The sequence below is a fragment of the Ovis aries genome, chromosome 22, assembly GCF_016772045.2.
Source record: "Ovis aries strain OAR_USU_Benz2616 breed Rambouillet chromosome 22, ARS-UI_Ramb_v3.0, whole genome shotgun sequence".
Taxonomy (NCBI): domain Eukaryota; kingdom Metazoa; phylum Chordata; class Mammalia; order Artiodactyla; family Bovidae; genus Ovis; species Ovis aries.
In genome coordinates this window covers 33,595,229-33,615,412 of record NC_056075.1, presented here as the reverse complement: position 1 = coordinate 33,615,412, position 20,184 = coordinate 33,595,229, and the positions used below count along the sequence as shown (strand labels likewise).

General features: G+C 50.3%; 2 protein-coding genes across 7 annotated transcripts in view; one reads left to right on the top strand and one right to left on the bottom strand.

The window, feature by feature from the left end:
* The window catches only part of NRAP (nebulin related anchoring protein), a 74,997-nt gene extending 59,970 nt beyond the window's left edge, over positions 1-15,027 (top strand). For all 4 annotated transcript variants that reach the window (XM_042239111.2, XM_042239109.2, XM_042239110.2 and 1 more), the window contains 7 exons: positions 5,007-5,111; positions 5,922-6,020; positions 7,272-7,376; positions 10,953-11,060; positions 12,824-13,135; positions 14,105-14,236; positions 14,771-15,027. In XM_042239111.2, the coding sequence (XP_042095045.1) occupies positions 5,007-5,111; positions 5,922-6,020; positions 7,272-7,376; positions 10,953-11,060; positions 12,824-13,135; positions 14,105-14,236; positions 14,771-14,875 (966 nt within the window). In that variant the 3' untranslated portion in view covers positions 14,876-15,027. The remainder of the gene's footprint in view (positions 1-5,006; positions 5,112-5,921; positions 6,021-7,271; positions 7,377-10,952; positions 11,061-12,823; positions 13,136-14,104; positions 14,237-14,770) is intronic.
* Positions 14,289-20,184, bottom strand: part of HABP2 (hyaluronan binding protein 2) — a 35,321-nt gene continuing 29,425 nt past the window's right edge. For 2 of the 3 annotated variants that reach the window (XM_004020203.5, XM_042239112.1), the window contains 4 exons: positions 19,987-20,129; positions 19,007-19,141; positions 17,915-18,060; positions 14,289-15,612 (listed from right to left, as the gene is read on the bottom strand). In XM_004020203.5, the coding sequence (XP_004020252.3) occupies positions 15,448-15,612; positions 17,915-18,060; positions 19,007-19,141; positions 19,987-20,129 (589 nt within the window). In that variant the 3' untranslated portion in view covers positions 14,289-15,447. The remainder of the gene's footprint in view (positions 15,613-17,914; positions 18,061-19,006; positions 19,142-19,986; positions 20,130-20,184) is intronic. The other variant, XM_042239113.2, reaches the window with a different exon arrangement.

Sequence of the window (20,184 nt, the reverse complement as noted above, 5' to 3'; positions counted from 1 at the left end):
CCAGGCGATGGGATGGGGGTCCGAGAAAGAGACCCAGGGCCCGACTGTGTGCACTGGGGGTGTCCCTGAGGCGAGGTGGAGAGTTGTACCCAGAGCTGCCGTTCCCTGACTGCTCACTAGGATGGCACCCTCATTCCAGCACTTCGGGGTGAGGGCCTTGCTCCTCCTGTTGCACAGATGAGGTCACATGGGAGGGGCTGAGGCAGGCCTGGCTCCAGAACCCACACTCTCAACCATGCCACCCTCCTGGATCAGGGGAGTCATGCTTCCTGTGATGCAGGTGCGGATGCTTAGGCCCAGAGAGGGGACATCCTGGCCCATGCAGGGGCATTAAGTCCCACCCTTAGTGGACGTCTCCAGACTCAGTGCCTCTGAAGTCAGTTCCAGGCCATTCCAAGTCTCGGCTCCCTCACGAGGGCCAGGGTAGTGATGAAAATGTGGTCGCGGTCAGCACTTCCAGGCCCCATGCCCATGGCAGGGTCTGCACGATGTTTGCCTATGTGTACCATCTCCCCCAGCCCCACAGCTCCCCTGGGAGGAAGGTGCTCTCATGAGATTTTAGAGCAGGTCTCATGAGACCGTAGTCACATGAACCCTTGTCATCCATATCGGGGTTTCCAAACTTGGGCACCTTTGACACTTGGGGCTGGATGCTTTGTTGTGTGGGCCTGTCTTGTGCATTGCCACATCCTTGGCCTTTACTCTTGAGATGCCATTAGCACCCCCTCAAAGTGACAATCAGAAGCGTCTCCATATATTGCCAAATGCACCTGGGGGTCTCAACAGTGTTGAGACCTCTGTTCTCAGTTGAGGACTGTCTATATGATGCACTGTGCTGAGCACAGACAGTGCATGGTCCATAGGAATATGCCAGAGGGTGTGAGCTGTTAGGATTATGTTTTCCACCAAGCCTTCCAAGGACCCTTCTGTTGGTGGCCTCTTCCGGGGAGAAAATAAACCTCCTGGGACAGGACAGGCCACTGTGGGGAGATTGGGGGCCCGGCAGCAGCCACTTGGCTTTCTAGGCCTTCATGTTTCTACTGGAAAAGCAAAGATGTTTGATTTATTGGTGATCTCAGATTTCAGGATTCATAGATAAATGTTTTTTTTAATGCTGACATCATCATAGTATCAGACTATTTTACTAAGTAAGGAGAAAGACCAAAAACCAACTCTTACCTCAAGCTACCATTTATATCACCGTTACTTCTGAAAAGAAAGGATATTTTAACACATACAAATAAGAACAACAAGAAAAAAAGAGAGTCCTTCCCAAGAAACACTTGTTGGCAGTCATAGACTTACACTTTACCAAATGCGATATGTTTTGTGCTGAGAATTTATTGATTTGAGAATGACCATGTTGGGCTTCATGCATTGTTTTGAAACTTCAGGTTTGTTAAACTGGGCGGTCTTGGGCCCCAAGATCCTGTGAATAGCAGACCCCCAGAATGTCTGTCTGGTCTGGAGGCTTGTTTTCTTGCAGTCATCACTGAAAATCCAATTCCATGTGGTTATGTTCTGTTGCTGCTGCTAAGTCGCTTCAGTCGTGTCCGACTCTATGTGACCCCATAGACGGCAGCCCACCAGGCTTCCCTGTCCCTAGGATTCTCCAGGCAAGAACACTGGAGTGGGTTGCCATTTCCTTCTCCAATGCATGAAAGTGAAAAGTGAAAGTGATGTCGCTCAGTCGTGTCCGACCCTCAGCGACCCCATGGACTGCAGCCCACCAGGCTCCTCCATCCATGGGACTTTCCAGGCAAGAGTACTGGAGTGGGTTGCCATTATGTTCTACTGAAAAGGAAACAAAGGCTCATTGTGAGCTCACGAAGTTCAGCAGAGTTCTGGGCAGGAACAGTAGCTCCCGTAGCCATCAGTCGTTCTCCTGACCTCTCCCATCCAGGCCGGAAAGCAAGCTGTGGGTCTCGGCGCTCACCCTTGGCGGGAGGGTCCTCAAGGCTGTGACTGCTGAAGTCTTGGGAAAGTTGTGCTTACCTCAGGGATGCATCTGAGATACGTGCTCTGCCCAGGCTGTGCTCCACCACCAGGGGGTGCTAGTTCAGTCACCTCTTGGTCCTTTCCAAATCTGCCACTCCACGCTCCACCACCAGGGGGTGCTAGTTCAGTCACCTCTTGGTCCTTTCCAAATCTGCCACTCCACGCTCCTCTCCGTGACCTCACATAAGGGCTGCAGGCATGCTGCAAAGCACATGAAGGGACAGTCAAGGGGACAGCCTTGGCCCCAGCCTTTATGGCTGCAAGGCCTCAGGAGACTCCTTAAGCTTCCCCGGCTTCCGTTTCCCCATCAGAAACAACAGCAATGACAGTGACAATACCTAAGAAGTACGGAATGCTTATCCTGGGCTAGGCATTTATTTAAAGATTTTGCACGAACGATCTCATGTAGTATCTAGGTAGGTACTGTGAGTACTTCCATTTTTACAGTTGCGGTAACTAACGCACCTATAAATCTTCAGGAACTTGCTCAGGGTCATAAGCTGCCAGGGAAATGACTTGCTCAAGACCATATGGCTAGTTAAGAGGCAAAGCCCAGCTCTGGGCTCCTGACTCTGGGGTTAGCGCTCTCTGGCTCCCCCTGGTGGCTAGATTAAGAACCCAGGCGCTCTGGCTCTTGAGGGTTCTCTTAAGGACCACCTGCGCAAGATCCCAGAGGACAGCAGCTGGTGACTCGTCTGAGAATCTGAGCAAGCATTTAACCCCCCAGATTGTTCTATAGTTGGGAATGAGAGCTCGTCCTTTGAGAATGGCACAAGGACTGAATGAGGTAATGAAAGTGAAAGCGAAGTTGCTCAGTCGTGTCCGACCCATGGACTGTAGCCTACCAGGCTCCTCCGTCCATGGAGTTTTCGAGGCAACAGTACTGGAGTGGTTGCCATTTCCTTCTCCAGGGGATCTTCCCAACCCAGGGATCAAACCCGGGTCTCCTGCACTGGCAGGCAGACGTTTTACCATCTGAACCACCAGGGAAGCCCAAATGAGTCTGAAGCAAACCACACCCTTTGCAAGACAGTTATTATAGTGATTCTTATTATTAATATGACAAATATACCCCTTCCCCTGGCCACCTCCTGGGCGCACCTCCTGGTTATGTAATTCCTGTTAGAGCTCAAGGGTTGAAAGCTACAGCTTGTGCGTCTCCAGAATGGGGGTGGAGGGGGGCGGGCGCCAGGAATCTCACGTGTGACTCTGAAAGTGGGATCCAGGCCTTCATATGTACAAGGGCAAGTAGTGAGGCTGCCACCTGGGGAAGCGAGATACAGCTGGGCAGCCTGAGAAGATCTCTTATTATCTTAGAATCCTTCTTGGAAACCTTCTTTGGGCCAATTCTCCTCAACTACCCTCCTTGCTCCTCACCCTCTCTTTTATGGTGAGGTCTGGGGCAGGCGTGTTGTTTTTAGGGTCTGCGTGAATAGTCAAAGCGGGGCTGGGAGCAGAAATATCAATAGACAAGCCATTTATAAGCGAGTCGGAGGCGCAGTCAGATCTTTGGGGAACCTGCGTCTTGCCTTCTGACTCACCTGCGCTCGCACTGTTCAGCTCAACAAAAGGCAAGTTGAAAGCATGCGCCCCCACTTCATCTCACTTATGAAAGGAGCAAGGCCCGGCTGTGAAGAGGCCCTGTAGGATTATTCTCTCTAACTTAGAAATTTATCCAATTTTCTCTGTTCTTTATCAGAGTGGAAGGCAAACGCTTTGCTGGTGTAGACTGAAAGATCGCGGTATAAAAAGCAATTTCACTGACATGGGGTTTTGAAACGTGCTCCCAAACCCGAGTGATGTCCCCCTTCACCAGTTGGAAAGCAGAGTGGAATTTGCTCAGGGGCCTTAACCAGCAGACAGTAGATCAGAAACGGACCCTCTTTGAGGCCAGCTGTGAGGAGCACTGTGATTCCTGAAATGAAAGAAAACTAAAAAGGCCGAAAGGCTGATTTCAGGAGTGGGTATTTTGCGTTACCGCAGAGCTTGTATCTAAATTAGAGAAATGCCAGCAACTTCGTTTAGTTCCAAATTTCACATTTCCTTAGAGAGTCCTTTTTCTTCCTTTAAAAATGCCTAACATTTCCATATGGAGAGGAAGAAAAGCTTTTTCAGAGACTGTCTCGATGTAGGTAATGGTGGGCAGATCAAGGAATGGTAATAAGATCAAACATTTCAGGAGATTCCTAATCAGGCCCATTGTCTTAAAACCCCACTTACTGTTTTCTTCCTGGAACTGATGCTGTAGTTCTGATCTTCTGAGTCGTTAAGAGGAGAAAAATGGATAAAGTTTAAGCCTATTGTGCAATGTAGGCAAATCCTGAGTAACCATAGGAGGAGGGGTAAACTGAGGCATGGAAATATTAAGGCGGTTTACACACCATTCCCCAGTTGTAGCCAGGTTTGTTGCAGTTTTGAGAGTCCTGCAAAGAACTCCCCCTCCCCCACCACCGCAAAGAGAAAAACAAATCTAACACGCAGAGTGTCTTTTACCCCTCAGGACTCTCAGGTGTTTTCATGAGAACAGAGGGATTGTCATGACCTTCGGGTATCACAGAGAGAAACTGAGTCACATTTTGGTACAGTGATTTGCCCTGAGTCACAGCAGGTTTGATCCAGAGCTCAAAGCCCTTTGATCCACTGCAAGTGTGTGAAACGTTTCTGTTTAGGCAGGCGGTCAATCGCCTCACTGCCAGAATGAAACCAAATAATCAAGGCTGACGTGTGGGCTGGGGTGTGTATCTCAGATCTTTCTTAAGGGATCATTCCCGTAGGTCACAACCTTCTGCTTGGAATCCAGCCAGTTTACATGTGGGACCTGCTTGTATTTTACGCATGATCCGTTACTTAATTCTGGGCGGAATGCACAAACTCAAATAGTTTGCCTTGGTGACATGCAGAACTCACCCAAATGAAGATATCGAATGTTGTGATGAAGCATTTTTATGGATGCCCCAATGGTTTGCAACCCTTTCCTGATAAAAGCCAGTGTTTTTTTCTTCCCACAGTTGCGCTACAAGTCGGACCTGATGGGCATGAAGGGGACAGGATGGCTGGCACTGAGTTCCCCACAGATAGAAAGTGCAAAGAAAGCCGGAGAACTCATCAGTGAGGTATTAACCTGACTCTACCACAAACGCAACCTGGCGTTTATCTCCTCCTGACGAGGGAGCTTGCAGAGGGACTGGAGAGCCTGGGAGGGCCCCATGGCACTGGACTCCCGATTTCTTTCAGGGGCGATTTGCAACCAAATCCCAAGACAGAACAAGATTTGGCTCCCAGTGAATTCACTTGCTGGGGAGTTAAAGGCTTGTTCCAATCAGGCAGTGAAAGAGGGGTGATGCATTAGATGATGATCAACAAATGTTTTATGCACAATTATGATCTAACTGGACCCATTATTTTCATGGAGGTAAGGAGAGGGTTTGCCACCCGTCTCCTGAGTTTACTCAGTTCAATGTCCTAGGGTTACCTGACTTCAGAGGGTGTTAAAAGTTGCCCAGAGATGGTTGCATTAACTGAACTCCCACCATGTTGATGACCCAGAGATTCTTGCCCTGGGAACTCCTTGAGAGCACAGCACTGCCTTCTTTAGTTCCTTAATAACAGAACCTACTTGAATAGGGTCTGGGCAGGGCCGACTTAAGGCTGAATCCTTCCGTCTCCTGAATTCCTTTTCTTGTGATGCGCTTTGGCATTTTGCAGCCTCTCTTGCCAAGAATGGAAATACCTGTAAAATGGTCCTTATCACAGAGGCAGCTTGAATCTCTTCTGTATGCTGGTGAGGTGGCCACAAAGAAGAGAGATTTCTTTCCCAAGCATGTCATTGATACACCTGGTACTGAGTAGGTAGGGTGAAGCTGCACCCAGAAAAATGCATGGTCTTTGATTGTTTCTTGAGAATCTTGGTCTTTCTCTTACAGACCAAATACCGTAAAAAACCAGACACCATCAAGTTTACCACAGTGGTTGACTCCCCGGACCTAGTTCATGCCAAGAACAGCTACATGCATTGCAATGAGGTGGGTGTCTTCTGCTCACTCATCCCAGGCTTAATAGTGGGTAGAGCTGCTCAGTGGTCAGTGCTTAAGATGTAAGTGCAAACCTTCTGTCCCTTACCTGGGCGATCTTGGGTCAGTTTTCTAATGTCTTCCGGCCATGGTTCCCTTATTTGAAAGAAAGAGAATGATAGCAACCATTTCATGAGATGGAGTGAATTAAATGAGGATGAAGTAAATAAAATTTCATGAAGCTTTTAGCAAGTATTTAGAACATAGTAAGTCCTCAATAAATGTCCCTAGTTTGACTCATAACCATCACAATAGTAATTAATACAAGTATTATTGATGGATCCTTACCAAACATTAGATCATATATATCTAAATTGTCCATAGATGACAATGGAATTAAATCTTAACATAAGCCAATTAAGAAAAAAAAAAGCAGCTATATAAAGAACTTCTTTCTACTGTATAATTTAGCCCCATTTCTTCTCTCCTGTATTAATTTTGAAGAATAGGAAATTACATATTTTCTTCTCTGAAACCCTCCAGGGATTGGATTTTTGCACACTGACAAAGCTGCCCCGTGCTCACAGAGTCTAAGTGTGGTACTGACCAGTTCATGTTCGCAAAACACAAACTGAATTTGGGAAAGGGTTGGAATGTTAAATATTATATTTCCTCTTTAAAACTGGATGAGACTCAACCACCTCCTAAAATTATTTCCAGTCCTTATATCACTGCCCTAAAAATAGCCATTAAGAGAAAGCTTGAGTTCTAAAATTGTGTCTTCTTGGGACACAGGGTGAACTAAGAAAACTTTAAATTTCTTAAGAGATATTAAGGCACTTAAGGTTTTTTTAGCTGTTATGTCTTTTTATTATTTTTATTAATGTTTAGTAACAAAGGCATTGAGACATCTTGTTACTAGTAAAAAGCTTGAGCAAATGCCTGATTGCAAAGATCCTCTGAAATATCCACCCATCTTTTACTGTTTGTGAAACACAGGTACAGTGACCCAGGATGATGGTTTGTGATCCTTTTGGAGCAAAACTTGATGAATATTTTAAATACTTAAAACCAGCTCCTCACCTCCTGACCCTGGCCACTCAGGCACCTCCCTTCCTGGGTGGCGTCTGGAGGGATGCTCTCCAAGGGCAGGATAGCTTCTGCACCTGGGGTGGGAGGGGCAGGAAAGGGCATCAGCCCCCTCTTCACCTTTGACTGCAGCAAGTGTGGGTTCCCATTTACTGTGAGCCTTCTTCCCTGCAGCGCCTGTACAGGTCAGGGGATGCTGAATCCCGACACAGGTACACCCTGGTGCCCGACCACCCTGATTTCACCAGGGCCCGCCTCAACGCCCTGCATCTGAGCGACGTAAGTGAACCGGCTATTCATGTGGTGTTGCCCATTTCTGTAATATGATCTGTGCCCAGATGGGATTTTTTTTTTTTTAGAAAGAATTCCTAGGAAGGGAGCTGGGAACAGAAAGCACCCTAGACTGAGAGTAGGATAAGTGACATATATAACTTTGAGCCACTTTTCTTGCTGGGCCTCAGTCCCCCCAGCTGCAAAATGGGGATGGAGCTGGGCTAGCCCACTCCTGTGGTCCTGCCAGCTCTAGCAGCCCAGTGCTGGGCATGACTCCAAAGACCTCAGTCGGCTGTGCTCCAGTCAGAGGAGCGGTGCCCTGGCCCCGCGGGTGTAGACACCTGCTCTGCTTGCTCCCCAGACTCCTCTCCTTAGCCATTCAGAGCCTCGTAAGTCTGGAGACCGAGTGGCGCTTTCTCTGCTTTCTGCAGGTTAGAAAGACGCTGCAATTGTAGTCCATGGGATCCAAACACAATCCGCTCCTTTGTGCCTGAGGCTGTGGCCCCCGACACGTCTGTTCCCTTGGATGTGTGCCCTTTGCATGCATCTCCAAGATGCTGTTTCCTCAGCCCGGGCTTGTTGTTGGCAGGGGTCGGAGGCCCCTGGTCGTAATAGAATAGGCGGCCGCTCTGCCGGCAAAGCTGTGATCCTGGGATAACAGGTACCGAGGCGGCAGAATCAAAAGACGCTGTCAGATCAGAATAACACAGGCTGAGTGTGTCGGCCTGGGGCCGCGCGGGGCCTCCCAGAGTCCGGCCATTCTTCCCGCCCTGGCCCGGCCATTGTGTCCTGGGGCTCCGTGCAGATCAACAGCTGCTGCTGCTCACCCCAGAGGTAGCCGCCTCGCAGGGGTCGGCAAGAGGCGCCTTCTAGTTAGCGTGTGTATTAGTTTGTTGCGTTTGTAAAGCCCTGTGGGATCCCACGCGGTGAATGTGCTGGTGCTTTGTAAATATGAGTTATTATGACCATTTGATGCTTTTGAGGGATGCGCAGGCGATAATTTTAGAACAGCAGCTCTGGTGGGCTGACCTCCATCTGGGGAAGCGGGACCTCCCCCTCAGCGGAGCTTGGACAAAACATCCATCTCATTAATGCTTCAAGGATGGGGGAAGGCTAGGCCTCCATGTGAGGAACTCCTGGAGGCCCATTTGCCCTGGACACTGGGATAGAAGAACCAGTCCTTCAGGGACCCGACTTAAGGAGGACAGCCACCCTGGGCTGGCGGCAGAGGCATCCTTCCTTCCACAAGGGGTGCCAGTCTGCAGAGTCCCGGAGCTGAAATTAGCCGCCAGGGCACGCGGGTATGGAGGACTCACGAACCTCTTTTGAAAGAGCACTTCTTCGGGGGCGTGGAGGATACGCACAATTGGATCAAGTGCTCTGTGAGGAAGATGTGGAGGGAAAGTGACCTTCCTGGGCAAAGAAAGCCATTGAGATGTGCAAGGCAGCCGAAATAACTAAAAATCAAATGACTCTAATGTGTGAGGATGAGGGCAAAGCTGTGCCCACTGTGATAAAGAAGAGGAACGCCCAGGGTTCCAAATCAAAGAGCCTGCGGAATCTAAAGACTCCCAGTGGCAAGGCAAAAACCTCAACAGAATTAAAAAAAAAAAAAAAAAAAAAACCTCAGGGAGGAAGCGATGACAATCAAGCAAATAGTTTACAGGGAGAGGTGGGGTGGGAAGACGGGGAGCCAGCGCCTCGGGCAGAACCCCAATTTGGGCCTGCCCTTGAGTTGACTCCCATGTGGTGCAGTGGTAAAGAATCCGCCTGCCAATGCAGGAGACATAAGAGACGCGGGTGGGTTCAATCCCTGGGTTGGGGCGATCCCCTGGAGGAAGAAATGGCAACCCGCTCCAGTATTCTTGCCTGGAGAATCCCATGGACAGAGGAGCCTGGGGGTGCTGCAGTCCATTGGATGGCAAAGAGGCGGCCAGGACTGAGTGCCTGCGCCATACTTACACTTGAGTTGACCCCCAGTTACAGAGACTCGGAGGCTGGGGTGCCATGACACCAAAGCAGGGTGACCTTGGAGTTTGATGCTGTGAAGAGATGGGTGTCGTTTCCTAGCCCAGATCTGGTGGAGAATCTTATTAGGAAGGCGCTGACAGACCCCTTTCCAGGGAACGATCAGGGTTTTGACTCTCCTTCCTAGTCTGATATTTGTAGGACCATCAAAACAAGGAAATGCAATGCTAGAGGGGCTGGTTGTCTGTCATGATCTGAATTCCGCCTCGCCTTCTACACACCTCTCAGTCCTGCCCACTAAACTCAACGACGACCCAGGAAATCTAATCCTTTGGGCCCTGTTTGTGATCTGCCGATGAGGTGATGACCTTAGTGATGATTAGTTCTGTATTTCTAGGTGCATCAACAGAGTAGGCATTTGGCTTCTGGTTTGTAATGTTGGGACTGGAAGAAGTGATGAAGGTAAAGGAGGTGATGAGCAGCAGGACTTAACAAACAGTGAGCTCCACCACGCTTGGCTCAAGCTTTCCGTGGTCCCCTCTAGCTCCAGGCTCGGTTGTGGGGTGGCATGAGGGCACTCTGCCTTTTTCTCTGCCACTCTTCCTCTGCTTAATCCCCCCAATCCCCTGTAGAACAGAGTCTCAGCCTTGACCTCTATTTCCAAGTGACAAAAGTAAGGTTCTTAAGGGCCCCCTGACCTGCTGTGGCTCTGAGATGCGTGAGCGACCGAAACGGTCTGGGGCTGTCACTTTGTCATCTGCTGGCGATGCGCCTCGCCTGCTGTCTCCCTTCTCTGTGACAGAATAAAGGACAGCCTTCCGCTGGGATCTCCAGATGACTCCTTTCATGGAGCCATTCCCTTATCTTGAAAAAAATATATATGAGCTACATGAAGGCGCGGGCGGTTTTGATGCCTCCGTAGGTGATGTGGGTCTACCTGAGGACTAAGAGGATGTGATTACAGACTCCCGGAGGGTGTGCAAGAACAACTTGAAAGGCGGAGAAATAAAAGAGGACGATGTGAAATGCAGGGGTCAGGAACTCGGTCAGGTTCCTGACGATCAATTTAATTCAGGTGAAGGCTCTCCTCTCGGTGCAGACAGCAGGAGGGCATGGGGGCTGCAGCACGCCTCACAGGGATGCTGTGACGTGGCGTCAAGGTGGCCCAGGGGCCCCCAGGAAGTGAGTGGAGCCCATGAACATAAGGGTGCCAGGACCCAAGGAATAGAACTGGCAGCGTGTGGGGAGAAACAGGGTTCTTTAACTTTGCATTCTGGCAGCTGGAAGCTGCAAACTTGAGGTGCTGGAATGAAAGCAAAGACAGGGGGAAGGGGGACAGGGGCGTCTGGTGCCCACAGGATGTAGCAAATCAGCCAGACCCTGAGACCCACAAGAGCAGGGCCTGATGCTCAGGCTGGGCGTTTAGAGCCAAAGCCCGTCATGGCCAGAGCTGGGGAGGTCCTCAAGGTGGCCGTGGGGCCATGGGCTCTGCCATCTGGGCACCAGCAAGACAAAGGGTACCTGTATGGGAATGACTCCCTCTGAGAACTAGCGGACATGGAGGCTTGGAGCTGCCCATTCACCTGTCACTCATTTCTTTGTTTCCCCAACTAGAAAGTCTACAGACACTCCTGGGAGCAGACCCGGGCAGGCGGCTACGACTTCAGGCTGGATGCCATCCCATTCCAGACGGCACGGGCGTCGAGGGAGATCGCCAGTGATGTAAGAGCTCACGTTCTCTCCCTGCCTCTGTCGCTGATAGGTGTCACTCTCGTTTCCCCTTTCTGTTGAAAGGCAGACCACTGAGAACCAAAGCTGAAAAAGTGTTTCAAGTGAAAGGAATAAAAGTTGGCCTTATTTTCTAGCATCTCAGCCAGAAATTTGGAATTAAGGAAGGTTTTATTTCTACTTTCTCTCCTTCAAGAGAGGCATTCTTAAACGTTGATGTATGTGGGCAGAAACTAGAAATCAGTTAGCAGAGGACTGATTTGTTGACCTTCAATAAAGGGACCTTGTTTTTCAAAGCTGAAGTGCACTATGGGATAGAAAGAAATTGGGTTTCCCCGCCTAGATTGACTTGAGTTCAGATCCTGTCTCAGTTGCTTAGGAGTTGGCTCTGTGGTCTTGAGCAAGTTGCTTAAATCCTCTGGACTAAAATTTCTCCTATGAAATAGAGATCTAATACTTATCTCTATTGGTGACAGGATTGATGTAGAGAGAGTGAAAGTTGCTCAGTCGTATCCAACTCTTTGCCACCCCATGAACTATACAGTCCATGGAATTCTCCAGGCCAGAATACTGGAATGGGTAGCCTTTCTCTTTTCCAGGGGATCTTCCCAACCTGGGGATAGAACCGTGGTCTCATGCATTGCAGGCGGATTCTCTACCAGCTGAGCCACCAGGGAAGCCTGGGATTGATGTAGGAATGTAACCAAAATGGTTCACAGTGTCATGTACAGAGAAGGGGGACAAAACACGGCAGCTTTTATTATCAAAGAGGTAGACATCACTAACTAGATAGGAAGACGTTACTAACTAGATACATGGTCATTCATGAACAACTTGTCACTGGTTCGAAGTGAAACAAGTACAGAAACCAAGCATTTAGCAACACTTTTATCAATGAGATATTCTGACCTCCAAGCCTGAGATGGGTGGACTTCTCTGGCTGAGCAGAATAGAAGCCAGTTTGGGTTTATCAAATGCACCTGGTACTTTTTACATACGAATCACAGGCTTCCCAGGTGGTGCCAGTGGTAAAGAACCCGAGTGCCAGTGCAGGAGGTATAAGAGATGCGGTTTGATCCCTGGGTGGGGAAGATCCCCTGGAGGAGGGCACAGCAACCCTCTCCAGTATTTTTGCCTGGGGAATCCCATGGACAGAGGAGCCTGGCAGCTATAGTCCATGGGGTCATACAGAGTCAGACACGACCGAAGTGATTTCACACACGTGCAGTCACAGGCAGAAGGACCACATACTGGACTTCGATGGATTGGAAATTTTAAAAAGCAAAACAAAGTGAATCAATCCTGGTTTTCACTATACATGGTTTGAGCAGCACTGAGTTGGGTCCCTGAAAGCTGGAAAGAATCAGAGGATGAGAGGCTGCTCATAGAATGGGTGCACTCCTTAGCTGCTGGATTAAATTGTTACCACAGCAGTATCACCAGCTGCCACTGGGTGGACGTGAGCCTGTGCAGGACACGAAGCTCAGCCCCGTCTCGCTGAATCCTCTTAAGATCCTGTGGGGTGGAGGTTCACACACCCATTTTACCAAGTGGGGAAACCAAAGCTCAGAGAGACTCAGTAACTGACCCGAGGCCACACAGCTAAAGGAAACAGAGGGAAACCTGGATCCCAGACCTACTTGAATCCAAAGCAGTGCCCTTGACCCACTGCTGAGCTTCCTGCTGAGAATCCCGAGGGCCGGCCCTGGAGGGAAGGGGGGCACCCGTGACCACCTCTCTGCTCCTCTGCCCTGCAGTTCCTGTACAAAGAGGCCTTCCTAAGGGACCGGGGCCTGCAGATTGGGTACCGCAGCATCCACGACGACCCAAGGATGAGGCACTTCCTCAGCGTCGGCAGACTCCAGAGTGACAACGAGTACAAGAAGGACTTCGCCAAGACTCGGTCCCAGTTCCACAGCCGCCCAGACCAGCCCGGCTTCCTCCAGGCCAAGAGGAGCCAGCAGCTGGCCAGCGACGTGCATTACAGGCAGGCCCTGCCCCAGCCCACCTGCGACCCAGAGCAGCTGGGCCTGAAACATGCGCAGAAGGCCCACCGGCTGCAGAGTGATGTGAGCTGCCCTCCCCTCGGGCCTAGGCCCTGCCTCTGGTTCTCTTCACCGGAGGTGTCCATAATCCCACATCCCATGTTACCCTCAGGGAGGAGCCAAGCTGAGATAGAACCTAGGATACCTAACATGATAGCCCCAGAAGAAATGACAAGCATCCCAGTGTATCAGGCCCTTCCTGCGGGCCAGGCTCCGTGCCAGATGCTTTCCATGCTGTGCCTCGTGGCTCTCACAACCAGCCGGTTCACAGATGGGGAACCGGAGGCTTAGAGCAGTGAAGTCACTTACTCAGGATCCCATGGCAATCAGTAGCAGGTCTGGAATCTGAGCCCCATATGGCTTAATGTGAGAGCCCAACATCTTGGCTGCTGTGCCTTAGTCTTTCCGGGGCTTTCCAGGTGGCGCTAGTGGTAAAGAACCTGCTTGCCTGTACAGGAGATGTGAGAGACACGGGTTCGATCGCTGGGTCAGGAAGATTCCCCGGAGAAGGGCGTGGCAACCCACTCTAGTATTCTTGCCTGGGAAATGCTGTGGACAGAGAAGCCTGATGGGCTACAGTCCGGCAAAGAGTCAGACACAAAGGAAGCGACTTAGCACGTACACACTCTTCCCAAGGGATCTTTGTAATCAGCAGCCTGGGCCCTTTATCTCTGAGAGGCAACTGAAGCCCCTAAATGGGAGATGACTTCCTTAAGGTTACAGAGCAGGTCTAGAAAGGAGCTCGGCCTTGAACCAGATCTCTGACCTTCCACCTTCACTGCAGCCCCCTTGAGTAGAGAGATGCAGGGGACAGCGCTGTGCTGGCCTGACTCCCAGCACAGTGCATCCTCAGTGCCAAGGAGCTCCTGTGTAAGACTGTTTGGCTCCCATGTCCTGGTTTCACTCACAACATAGTCCCCAGGGCAGCCTTTTTAAGCCTCTTCACTCTATGCCCTCCTGACCTATTCCTCTTGCCTCCCTCGTTCCCCCAAGGTCAAATACAAATCAGACTTGAACCTGACCAGAGGTATTGGCTGGACACCTCCTGGCTCCTACAAAGTGGAAATGGCTCGGCGGGCTGCAGAGCTGGCCAACGCGAGGGGCCTGGGTCTCCGAGGGGCTTACGTAAGTAGCAGGCTGGCAGGCAAGGCCACGGGGGGAAAGGCGAACTCAATTGTTTCTTTTCAAACTTTATTTTTGGCCAAAGGTTAGCTGGCTCTAAAGACGCATGCAATGCAGCTCAGGCAAGGCGCCTAATTTCATGGGTCTGAGATGACCAGGCGGATGACACCTGGGTTAAACTTCCTGCGGGGTTTTCTCTGAAGTCACAGCCATTAGTTCTTCGGAGGCGAGTGTGCCGGGGCTACATCAATCCTGGCCACGCAGGCCAGGCTGTGCCGACTGCTTGCTTGTTACATGCACGGACAGGGTCAGAGCCATGCTGTCTACCACAGTCTGGGTTTTGAACCCTACTTTGTTCAGAAGAAAGGTGCCCCGTCTAAATGAGAGATGGGCTCTGCTTCTTTCTTTCTTGCTGTGAGGTTCCTTTTTCTTGGGGAGGATGGAGAAGGAGGAAAGGAAGGAGAGGGTGAGCTTTTTAGACAGCTTGTCTTGTGGGAGCTTCCGCTTCACTCAGGGAGGTGTGTTTGGTTTCTGCAGCGGGGGCCAGAGGCTGTGGAGCCCGGAGATGATCAGAGGGGGTTTGTAAACCCAGATGCCACCGAGATTCTGCACGTCAAAAGAAGGAAGGCCCCGCTGTTCTGAGTGGGCGGCGTCCACCCTTGGTCCTTGGGAGAGAAGCTGGAGAGGAAATCTGCACACCAGAGATGTGGCTTCAGTCGGAGCCAGCTGAAAATGGCACCCCTGCCCTAGTCCTCCTTTATTAAAATAACAGCTCCCTGGAAATGGGTGGAGAATGTTGTGTTTGGTTCTCTGTTTAACACCCAGCGGTGGGTGGCTGACCCTGTTGTCCACCCTGAGTGTCTGAGGAATAAAGACGTAAAGGTGACCCCCACCAATGCTGAGCCGTCTGAAAGCTCACACTTGCCAATGTCCCAGGTGAAGGCAGGCTGTGAACACTGATTTTCTAGAAGCTACGATTGTTGGAAGGGAAGCAAACGTCATGCACTTCAGCTTGATTCTCTCATTTCTGGGTTTCCCAGGAGGGAGCCTGAGGCAGCGGGGGCCATGCTGGTCCCGGGTGCCCTGGGCTGGGCAGCAGTGGTCTCTGCTTAGAGCCTGTGTACTCAGAGGCTCCAGGGGGCGTCCATTGCTGCCCACAGGGCCTCGCCTTGTCTGGGTGCTCACAGGGCAGGCTATGAGCCTCACGAGACACCTCAGAAGCTAGCCTCCTTCTCCATGGTGGTTTTGATCCACGTTAGGAATTTGGTCACTTGAGTGTAGACCCCTGGCTTCTTCCCACACTCCAGGCCCCAGCTCACGATCCCGTAGACGTAGGAGGTGCCGTCCTTCTCACAGGTCAGAGGGCCTCCAGAGTCTCCCTGTGGGAAAAGATGCAAGAGACCACTCTGTGGTTCAGCATACACTCAGAGACACCCCGGCCTTCCATGAGGGGATGCTGGGGGGTGAGGGTGGGATTGTTGGCCAGCCCTGGGGAAAGTGGCAACAAGGTTCTTCCTATGCCTCATACGATGCAGTGCTCTGAAGGGAGAGAAGTAGATAACAACCTGTGTCCTAAGTCAGAGAGGGCTTGGCAGAGAAGCCCAGGCCCAGGTCACACCCTGACTCCCTTACCCACCATGACTCAGTGATGCAGGTATTACTAAGGGGCTCTCAACTTCTCATTCCATCCTAGGACCTAGCAGGGGCTGGACGGATGCCCTGTTTGGATAGAGCACCTTCCAGGGCCCGCAGGGCACACACTGGTCAGGAAGGATGAGGTTCAGAGGCAGCTTGGCCATGATGCTCAGCAGGGTCTATGGGATTAGATTTACCAGGCTCCAAACCAGGCTGTCCATCTGCTGGCCTATGGGGCCTCCATTTTTCACACTATAAACCATAGGTGGCAACAGAACCCACCCGAGGGTTCTTGTGAGGACTAAGGCTTGTAAGGCTTATGGGAGAGTGCGTGGTTCACATTAAACCCCCAGTTAGAGTGGAGAGGAGGAGGATGGTGGGGAGGGCAAGAATGAGAAAGACAGCTCACACACACACACACACACACACGCACACACATATCTGCTCCTGCTTACACACCTGGTAGGATATTTAATGAATTATTTCTTTCAATCTTAGCCACAATCTCCCAATTTTATGGATACCCTAGTTCCATTTTATAGATTAGACACCTGAGATTGGCTAATTACTTGAGGGCGGCAGATTGAATGTTTGTGTCCTCCCTGCCCTTCTCAAATTCCTGTGTGAAAGCCTAATGTTTTATTAGAAGGTGGGGCTTTGGGGAGGTAATTAGGTTGGGAGGGTGGGGCCCATGCACGGGATTAGTGCCCTTGTTGAAACCTTGTGGCTCAGTTGGTGTAGAGTTCACTTGCAATGCAGGAAACTCAGATTTGATCCCTGGGTCAGGAAGATCCCCTGGAGAAGGAAATGGTGACCGACTCCAGTATTCTTGCTTGAGACATCCCATGGACAGAAGAGCCTGGTGGGCTACAGTCCTTGGGGTTGCAAAGAGTCAGACACAACTGAGTGACTCAGCATACAAGCAGAAGGGACCTAGAGAGCTCTCTCTCTTTCTGCTACACGAGGACACGGTGAGAAGTTGGCAGTCAGAGAGGGTCCCACTGGAACCGTGCTGGCACCCTGATCTCAGTCTTCCAGCCTCCAGGACTGTGAGAAATGAATGTCTGTTGTTTAGCCACCCAGTCTACGGTCACTTATATAGAAGTCCAAGCTGACTAAGCCATTCAGTGACTGATAAAGGTCACAAAGTAAAGGACAGAAGCAGGTTTCAAACCTTTGACTGTCTTTTTAAAATCCTGCAATCTGTTTCCTTATCCATCTTGTAGGGACTCAGGGAAAATCACTCCCATCTGCTCACACCCTTCCTTTAAGTAGGTAGATACCCGTGGCTCCTTGGGAAAGGACAGAGGGTCACAGGAGAGCCACAGACCCTGAGAGAGACCATGATTTCCCATCCCAAAGCAGGCTCGAAGCTGCAGATCACTGTTGAGTTTCTTTGTAGGGAGGAGCTCAGGTTTGAGTGTGCCCATGCTTGTCCCCCAAAGTCCTATCTGGGGGTGGGTGTCAGGCAGGATCTAAATGGGCTCTGGCCACAGAGCAGCCACTCAGCCAATTAGTGTATTTGGGCTAAATCACCTTCCCCCTTCACACACACACATTTAAATCCACATTTAAATGGTGACTCAATATTGTGAATTCTCTGGCCCCTCATCTTTCTCTTTCTAACCACTGGTCTTTGCAAATGTCCCCTGCTTATTGGGATTTGCAGACAAGCTGCCCAGCGCTGAGGGCAGAAACACCCTCTTCACATTTTAACAGAGAGGAGCAAGTTCTTGCTCTGCACTTTACACCCAGGAGCTGTGAACCAAGATAATTTCTCTAAGCATCAGTACAATGGTAACAGTGACATCCTTCACCAGACTGGTCAGAATCAAATCCAACAACAGCGAGCAAAGTGACTGCTACAGTATCGATGCTGAGTCCTCCTGGTCTGGTGTGGATTCAGGTTTGCCAGAGGACAGATGTGCCCACCTTGACCGAATGGCAAGTGGGTCTCTGCCCCTCCTCCCTGCCAGGGGCTCTAAGGGCCCTTTGTGCCCCTGTGTAAGGCCCTGCTTTCTCCAAATGCCATGTGAAGTCTCCGACCTGGCAGGAGTCTTGTCCAGGCTTCTGGAGGTTTCCTGCGCAAATCATGTTGTCGTCGATTGAGTGGTCATAGAGTCGGCGGGAGTTGCATATCGTGTTGCTGATCAGCTTGACCTTAGCATCCAAGAGCTGGCGGGACCCTTCTCCTGAGGGTCAGAGAAAAGACGTTGCCACTGTAGAGACCAGGGTGGAACCTGCCCCACCAGAAGTCAGCCACCTGCCCCAAGTTCAGGCAGTAGGGGTTTTTCTAGGAGACAGGGAGAGAAGCCTACTTGAGATGATCTTTGCTTTCCATCATTAAGAACAAGATTGGAAGGGAGAGAAATCTGTTTTGAGTATTTGAGAGACACTTAAGATACTACTTCCCAATTTCCGTATTACAGGGCACATGCATTGGAAGGGCTGATGCTGAAGCTGAAGTTCCAATGCTTTGGCCACCTGATGGGAACAGCCAACTCATTGGAAAAGACTCTGATGGTAGGAAAGAAGGAAGGCAAAAGGAGAAGAGGGCAGCAGAGGATGGAATGGCTGGATGCATCACCGACTCAACGGACATGAATTTGAACAAACTGGGAGATAGTGAAGGACAGGGAAGCCTGGCATGCTGCAGTCCACGTGGTCGCAAAGAGTTGGACACGACTTAGGGCCTGAGCAATAACAACATAATCTTGTCAGTACTATATCTACCTAGGAAAGGAGGAAATTCTCCATGGATGCAAGATCAATGCTTGGTGAAAGTCAAGGAGCTAGGGGCTAGGGCCAAGGACAGATATGGAGATCAGAGGAGACTGCGAAGGTGATGAGATTTAACTAGAGCTAGAGAGATGGTCAGGAAGATACCCCAGAGTAGGAAATGGCAACCCACTACAGTGTTCTTGCCTGGAAAGTCCCACAGACAGAGAAGCCTGGCAGGCTACCATCCATGGGGTTGCAAAGAGTCGAACATGATTGACCACACACAGAGAAAGCTGGGGCAGTCTCTTTCTTTTGAATATAACTCTGATTTCTAGTCCAGGAGGGCTGAATGTGACCCTTTCTTGTCTGGTGGATGCAAGTAACCTGAGTGTCAGGAGAATGCATGGCCAGACTCACCTGTTTCTGTGACACCCCAGCCGGAGATATGGCACTCAGTCCCAGAGGGAAAGGGACCATCGGGCAAACAGACAGTTTTCACATATTTGGATTCCAGGGCACAATGACCATCCACTGGCTTTAGCTTGAGCAAGGCTAGGTAGAGAGAGGGGAAATGGGCGATGAAACCCTCTCTGTCAAAGAAGCATCAGCTTCAGCTTGATTGGAAGGTGGTTGTAGGAAAACCCCACTCCCAATACCCCAAATTCTTCTGTTATCATTTCATGCTTTTAACCTTCACCTGGGGAGGAGTCATAACACTTCAGGCTGAGAGTAATACCAAGAAATAATAACTGAGTTTGAAATCATTTTGAATACCGTTTTGGAAAAACAGGCTTTAAGTGGGGGGGGGGGGAAGATGTTGAGGACAGAAGAGCCTAGTCGCCTGCTGTCCAAAGGGTCGCACAGAGTTGGACATGAATGAAGCAACTTAGCACGCATGCACAGTGTTGAGGAGGGAGAGTGAGAAGTGTGTGAATGAAGAAATAAGATACAGAACTAAGGAGCAAGAAGCTTAAGTACATCATTGCCTACCAGGTGCCAGATGTACATGGGACCCACGTACATCATGTCACTTAGCACATGGGCAGTGAACAGCTAGACATCAGTGTCCCTGTTTCACAGAAGAGGGAATTGAGACTTAGAAGGGTGAAACTGGTTAGGGAGTGGGGGAGTAGGGATTCAAGACAGCTCTGCACAGCACACCGTTCTTCATGTCGGATGTTCCTTCCCCTCAGTTTAAAAGTTTGTGCACATTTATCTGCAACATTAACAGAGACTTTTCAGAACTAAAACGCCCTGGAAGAAATGCTCTACTTAACAGGGCCTATGAAAGACCTGCTTAGAGCACCTTCCAGAACCAAGCCTCAACTTTCTGTCAGAAGAGAAATCCACCCAGGACAAGAGAAACGGAAAGCCATGATAGAAGAGAAGAGACTTGCCAATATCGTTGTAGGGAATGTCGTCTATTTCAACATAGTGGCTGTACTTGAAAATCTTCTGCACCCCAAAGCTCTGCTCATGGAATTCCGTCTTCGTCAGGTCCTGGTCCCCAAGCACCACTTTTAGATATTTGGTTTTTATCCTGTAAGGGGAAAGTGTGATGATCAGGAACTAGTCCTGGAATTTGAGAGGCTGGA